The sequence below is a fragment of the Mandrillus leucophaeus genome, unplaced genomic scaffold, assembly GCF_000951045.1.
Source record: "Mandrillus leucophaeus isolate KB7577 unplaced genomic scaffold, Mleu.le_1.0 Scaffold53, whole genome shotgun sequence".
Lineage (NCBI taxonomy): Eukaryota > Metazoa > Chordata > Mammalia > Primates > Cercopithecidae > Mandrillus > Mandrillus leucophaeus.
This window is the reverse complement of record NW_012105697.1, coordinates 1609503-1615986: the sequence shown is the minus strand read 5'-3', so window position 1 is coordinate 1615986 and position 6484 is coordinate 1609503. Positions and strand designations below refer to the sequence as shown.

General features: G+C 54.0%; 2 protein-coding genes across 2 annotated transcripts in view; one reads left to right on the top strand and one right to left on the bottom strand.

The window, feature by feature from the left end:
* Positions 1–230, bottom strand: part of ZNF524 (zinc finger protein 524) — a 3243-nt gene extending 3013 nt beyond the window's left edge. Inside the window, exon 1 of the mRNA XM_011996971.1 lies at positions 166–230. The gene's annotated coding sequence lies outside the window, so the exon portion shown is untranslated. The remainder of the gene's footprint in view (positions 1–165) is intronic.
* A 985-nt stretch (positions 231–1215) lies between these two features.
* The window catches only part of FIZ1 (FLT3-interacting zinc finger 1), a 7386-nt gene continuing 2117 nt past the window's right edge, over positions 1216–6484 (top strand). The window contains exons 1-2 of the mRNA XM_011997027.1: positions 1216–2661; positions 6284–6482. Coding sequence (XP_011852417.1) covers positions 2368–2661; positions 6284–6482 — 493 coding nt within the window. The 5' untranslated portion in view covers positions 1216–2367. The remainder of the gene's footprint in view (positions 2662–6283; positions 6483–6484) is intronic.

Below are 6484 nucleotides of genomic sequence, written 5' to 3'. Positions count from 1 at the left end.
CCCTCCCTTCCTGCCCTTCCCTCCCGCCTGCGTGCCCGCGGGAAACAAAGGGGACTCGCTGGGTCCTAAGGACCGGTCACGGCCACGCCAGCAAGCCGCGCCTGCGCACCGGCGGCCCTGGTGTGTCCCCAGTGGGAAATAACCGAGCACCACATCCCCAACCACCTCGAAACGCCTTTTCTCTCACAAAGCACACATTCGGGTGACCCAATCAAAGACAGATACCGAACGATGAGGAGCGGGAAAATGGCTGCCCAGTGCCCGTAATTAACATGGCACCGGACAGGCTTCGAAGCCCATGGAGGGCTAAGTGGATAAGATGGTGCCGGTTTTTTCCAGCTCTGTATTGCAGTTGGCGCACTTCGCTTTCTTTTTTTCCCTAGTCCAACTCTACATCCTAATCAGGGGGAGTCCGAGCCTGTGAAAAAGAAATAGTATCTGCTCTCATTTACGTTAGCATCGACTAGTGTCGCCACGAAGGAGAAGAAGCCGAGCTCTCAGCTCCTTGCCCTTAGTCTGCATGGCGCCGTGCGTGTCCCTAAGCCCCGCCCCTTCCCGCTGCCCTCACCCAAGATGGCGCTGGCCTGGCTTCTTCAACCTCCAGGGCTGGGAAAGGAAAGGGAAAGAGGTAGAAGGGCGGGGATGAGGAAGGGGAGCAAGAGGGCGGGAGAAAGGGGGAGTACGGCAGGGGAAGGGAGTTGAGGCGGAAGTCGAGGGGCCCCCCGGGTGGAAGTGACGCTACCCCCGCTGCCCAAAATGTCGGCGCCCAGAGGGAGGTGTAAGTAATTAAAGAGGAAAGCCGACGGACTTCCCCGGCCTCCTGGGGCCTTCCCGGGTCTCCAGGACCCAACGCTCCGTACGAGCGAGGTGGACTCGCCTGGCCCCGGGGCCTGCCCGACCTGCCCCCCTACCAGGCGCCCAGGGCTGCACCTTTTAGGGGCAGGGGGAGGGGCACAAAAGGCCGGCTCTCGGGGCCTGGGGCCTGGAGCGGACTGGGCATGGGGGGGGCCCCAGCTCCTCAGGCTGCGGGGTGGAGGAGGCGGGGCCTAGTGGCTGCTGGGGCGGAGCAAAGGTTGGGAGGAGCCTGAGTTGGGCGGAGCTTAGAGTGGAAGTGGGAGGGGCGTGGAGGAGGGAGAGTGGATAGAAAATGGGAGGGGCTTGGGCAAAGTGGTGGGGTTTGATAAGGGGGCGTGGCTCAGAAGGAATGGTGGGTAGGCCCTGGATTGAGGGGTGGAAGGAAACTCATTGAGGCTGGTTGGGGAAACGGAGCCCAGGAAGCAGGAGAGAGGAGTTTAGAGTAGAAGGGGTGGAGTTTGTCTGGGGTATGGCTTAGAGAAGTAGGTAGGCCTAGCGAGGGGGGCGGAGTTTAAGGGTGTAATTTGAAGGGGTTTAATGCAACTGTCAGGTCCTTATAATGAATGTGGAAAGGACTTGCAGGGGATGGGAAGAGACTTCGTAGAGAAGGCCTGAGAAGGTGACAGGAGTCCAGTGGATGGTCTTAGAAAGGATGTGGCTTCTTTAAAGGAAAAATTGGGTGGAGTTTTGGAAGTGGGTCTTAGTGGAGCCGAGAGGGGCTTAGTGAAGTCAAGTAACTTAGCAAGCATGGTAGGACTTAAGGAGGAAACCAGGAAGAACTTACGGGATAATAGTCATCCAAACAGCTTACTTGTTGCGTCTTTGCTGTGCACCAGCTTAAGTAGGCACGAAACATTTATTGCCACTGTTTTACTTAATTCTCGCCACCACTCTATGAGGTAGGTACTACTATTCCCATTTTGCAGATGAAGAGTTTTTGTTGTCTGATGTTACAGGACTAGTTATGGTCTCCCTGCAAGGATGACTCCAGTGTGCTTAGTCCCAAATCTTTGCCCTCCCATTTGCTAAGTGATCATCCTGGAAGAGGAGTGGGAGGAGCGCAGAGGGGAGTGGAAGGGCCTTTTGGAGGGAAAAGGGCTTGGCAAAGAATACAAGATGCTTAGGGAACAGTGTAGGGGCTTTGAAGGGAGTAGGAAGAGTGGGAGAGGCTTAAATTACAGCGGGAGGGGCACTGAGAGGAGTGGCCGCGCATTGGCGAAGAGGGGGAGAGGCTTAAAAACGCTCCGTGGAGTGAGGAGACTGGGAAGTGATTAGGAAGATTGCCAGAGGAGTGGAGCAGAGGGAGAAGGGTTTCTAAGAGAGTAGGAGGATTTTAAAGAACAATGAGAGGGGCTTAGAGAGGTGGGCAGTGGGAGGCTTTCCCAGGGGACAGGTGGTGGGTCTGGGAGCCTGGGAGGAGAGGGCTGATGGGGACCCTACCCCCTCACCTGCTCCTCTGTCTCCTCCCTACTCCAGAGAGAGCCCCCACACACCACTGTATTCCCCGCCACCATGGATGACGTCCCGGCCCCAACCCCTGCACCAGCACCGCCCGCCGCTGCCGCCCCCCGGGTCCCATTTCACTGCAGTGAATGTGGCAAGAGCTTCCGCTACCGCTCAGACCTGCGGCGCCACTTTGCCCGACACACAGCGCTCAAGCCCCACGCGTGTCCGCGCTGCGGCAAGGGCTTCAAGCACAGCTTCAACCTAGCCAACCACCTGCGCTCGCATACCGGGGAGCGGCCCTACCGCTGCTCCGCCTGCCCCAAGGGGTTCCGCGACTCCACCGGCCTGCTGCACCACCAGGTGAGTCCCACAGGCTGGCCCCAGGCTGGCCTCCCTGGTCTGGACTGCGCTGGGATCCCGCGCCCCACTGTGCTCTGGGCAAAAGGAAGCTGGCCCAAGGCCTAGGCAGCCGCCTCCTCCCATTAGAAAATGTCCGTCGCTCCCCACCAAAGCACCCTGACCCTTGAAAGCATGCGATGTTTCTCATTCAGTCCCCACCAAGCCACCAACTAGAACATTCATAGTAAATTTCCCCATCTATGGGCTCCTCCCCTCCCCCTTCTCCCTGCCAGTATCCCACGTGCATCTGCAATCTAGTGTTTATCCTTTCCTTCCTTACCGTTTTAAGAAATAGGTTCATCAGGTATATATTTAATTCCTTTATTCAGTGGTTATCAGGTATATACTTAATTCCTTTATTCAGTGACTATCAACTTTCCCTGCACCAAACGACTGTGTTGCCAAGGCAAGAGCAAATTCCATGCCTTCAGAGAACTTACTTTCCTTTGGAGGTGGTCAGTAGCCAAGTAGACAAGAAGCAAGAAAGCAAGTATGCAGGCAAGAATGTCCTGGAAAAAGATAAGTGTTAGGAAGGACATTTTAAGAAACAAAAAAATACTGGCCGGACACAGTGGCTCACGCCTGTAATCCCAGCACTTTGAGAGGCCAAGGTGGGCAGATCTTGAGGTCAAGAGATCGAGACCATCCTGGCCAACATGGTGAAACCCCATCACTACTAAAAATACAAAAATTAGCCAGGCGTGGTGGCGTGCACCTGTAATCCCAGCTACTTGGGAGGCTGAGGCAGGAGACTCCCCTGAACCCGGGAGGTAGAGGTTGCAGTGAGGCGAGATTGTACCACTGCACTCCAACCTGGGTGATAGAACGAGACTCAGTCTTCAAACAGACAGACAGACAAACAATACAAATCAATGTGTGAGAGTAAAGAGAGGAGAGCTATGGACTACTTCAGACAGGGTGGGGAAGGTTAGGGCAGGTGATACTTGAGCCCACCTGTAGTAAGCCTCCCTGCGAAGAGCATTCCAGGCAGCAGGAACAGCAAGTACAAAGGCCCTGAGGAAGGAAGGAGTGTGCTGAGTTCTAAGAAGCGATGGAAGACTGTGGGGTTGGGGTGGAAGGAGGTGAGGTGGAAGATGGGATGGGCTGGGTCACACTCTTATCTATGTGCCAGACACTTGCACAACCAGGGTGAAGAAAACCAGACATCTACTGATGGTCTTTCACACTTGGCTGTCCTCTCTGTCCCCATGCCTCTGCCTTGGTCAGGACTTCACATCCTGAATGTTGGCCCCAGCTTTCTCAGTGGTCTTCCTCCCTCCTGTCTCTCTCCCTCACATCCAGCCTTTGCATCTGTCGCAGAGTGACCAGGTGACTCCTGCTTAAATCCCTTGATCCTTAGGATGAAAGGGGAGCTCCTTAGTTGATGCAACTATTCACAGCCCCCGAGGCCTCATCCCTACCCACCAGTAGGTTGTGATTCAACTGAACCATTTCATGAGTACCTACTGTATTTAGGTACGGTGCTAGGCTCTCTGGGGAAAAAAAATTAGCTAAGGGAACAAAACAGATACAGTCCACCCCTTGTATGTCCTCGAGTCAAATGTGGGAGATGTGAACTGAACAACCAGGTTAATCAACGTTAGGTTGCAGCTGAGACATCTGAGGATGGAGGATAACCATATTCTGAGACTCATGCAAGAGAGATCTGAAGCAGTCTGGATCGGGGATGGGGTCAGGGATGGTTTTCCAGAGAAAAAGGTGAGGAATCATCTGCCTCTGGGGTCTGAGGCTTTCTGGATCCAGGGAACAAGATGTGTACTTTCAAGGAAGCAAAGCAGGCTTTGGAGGAACTGGAGGAAGGCCAGTGTGACTGGAGCACGGAGAAGCAGAAAGAGTGTGGCTCAGGAGAAGTCTGGAGAATGCTGGACCCTGGAAATACAGCTGTGAGCAAAACCAATGTGGTCGCTATTTTCATCGTCCTTAGCTGGTGGGGAGACAGACAACACTCAAGTTATATGTAGACACTAAGTGTGCTATGAGCCATAGGCTTTAAAGGAGGAGGGTGGAAGAGGATCACTGATGAGCCAGGGGGCCAGATTCGGGGAAGGGTTTCCAAGGAGCGACAGATAAATAGACCTACAAGCATTCCAGGCAGTGAGAACAGCATGTACAAGGGCCCTGGGACCAGCATAACCTTGTTGTGTTAGAAAGAGTAGAGAGAGAATGAATTTAGCGACAAAGAGGATAGAGATCTCTACACCCACACTGTACAGCAGGGACATCCTGTCTGGAGCCAGAAAGGCAAATGAACATCACTCCCTGTTCCTTCTTCAGGTCTGTGCCCCTGGCAGACATTACTAATCAAGCACTGCACTCTTTCTCATCCAGCCTCACCCTTCTCCTCACAGGTCTCAGGAAGACATTACCACACTCACAAATCTCTCTCTGCTATTCCAAAATCTTAAATCAACAAGCACAAATATCAGTACAAAAAACCTCTCTAAGGCACAGTTTTACGCAGTCTACAGGCCTGGCAATGCTTCAGAAAAAAAGTACAGGCTCCTGGACTCCCTCCTGGGAGATTCGATTCCCTAGATTTGGAAGTGATTCCCTGGATCTGTATGTGTGAAAAGCATTCAGTGGGAGAGACTCTGAGCAGTAGCCAGATTTGGTTCGAAATCACTTCTCTACCCTAATACACCTAAGGGCTGTATTCAGCTCATGATAACTGGCTCGGGGTAGCGGGGCTTGACAAGGGAAAAGACCACACTACCAGGGCCGGCTGCACTGTCACTTTAGAGCTGTACTGTCCAGTATAGCCATTAGCCGCAGATAGTGATTTCTTTACTTTTTTTTTTTTTTTTTTTTTTTGAGACCGAGTCTCGCTCTGTCGCCCAGGCTAGAGTGCAGTGGTGTGATCTCGGCTCAGTGCATCCTCCACCTCCCGGGTTCAAGCGATTCTTCTACCTCAGCCTCCTGAGTGGCTGGGACTACAGGTGCCCACCACCAGACCCGGGTGATTTTTGTATATTTAGTAAAGGCAGGGTTTCACCATCTTGATCAGGTTGGTCTCGAACTCCTGACCTCAAATGATCCACCCACTTTGGCCTCCCAAAGTGCTGGGATTACAGATGTGAGCCACCGCGCCCGGCCGTGGTTTGTTTTTTGTTTTTTGTTTTTTGAGACACAGTCTCACCCTGTCATGCAGGCTGTAGTGTGGTGGCATGATCACGGCTTACTGCAGCCTCAAACTGCTTGGCTCAGCCTCCCGAGTAGCTGGACCACAGAAGCATGCCGTGTCCAGCTAGCTTTTAAAATTATTTGTAGAGACAAGGTTTCCTTGCGTTGCCTGGGCTGGTCTCGGACACCTAGGCTTATGCAATCCCAGAGTGCTGGGATTACAGGCGTGAGCCACCATGCCCAGCCAGGACATGGCGTTTTTAAGGACTGAAAGAATTCTACCGTGACCCCAAGCGGAGAGTGATACGACGAGCATTTCCCTAGATCATGACCTTGTAGATGTGACAGAGGGCTTCTGCCACGTCCCCCTGGGAGTCCAGGAATCCGCTGTCCGGGCTAGGTTCTCGGCCCTGACGTTGTGCCCTTCTTCCCGCACTCCCAGGTCGTCCACACTGGTGAGAAACCCTACTGCTGCCTGGTCTGCGAGCTCCGCTTCTCCTCACGCTCCAGCTTGGGCCGCCACCTCAAGCGCCAGCACCGCGGGGTTCTCCCCTCTCCCCTGCAGCCCGGCCCTGGCCTGCCCGCCTTGAGTGCGCCCTGCTCCGTCTGCTGCAATGTGGGGCCCTGCTCGGTGTGCGGGGGC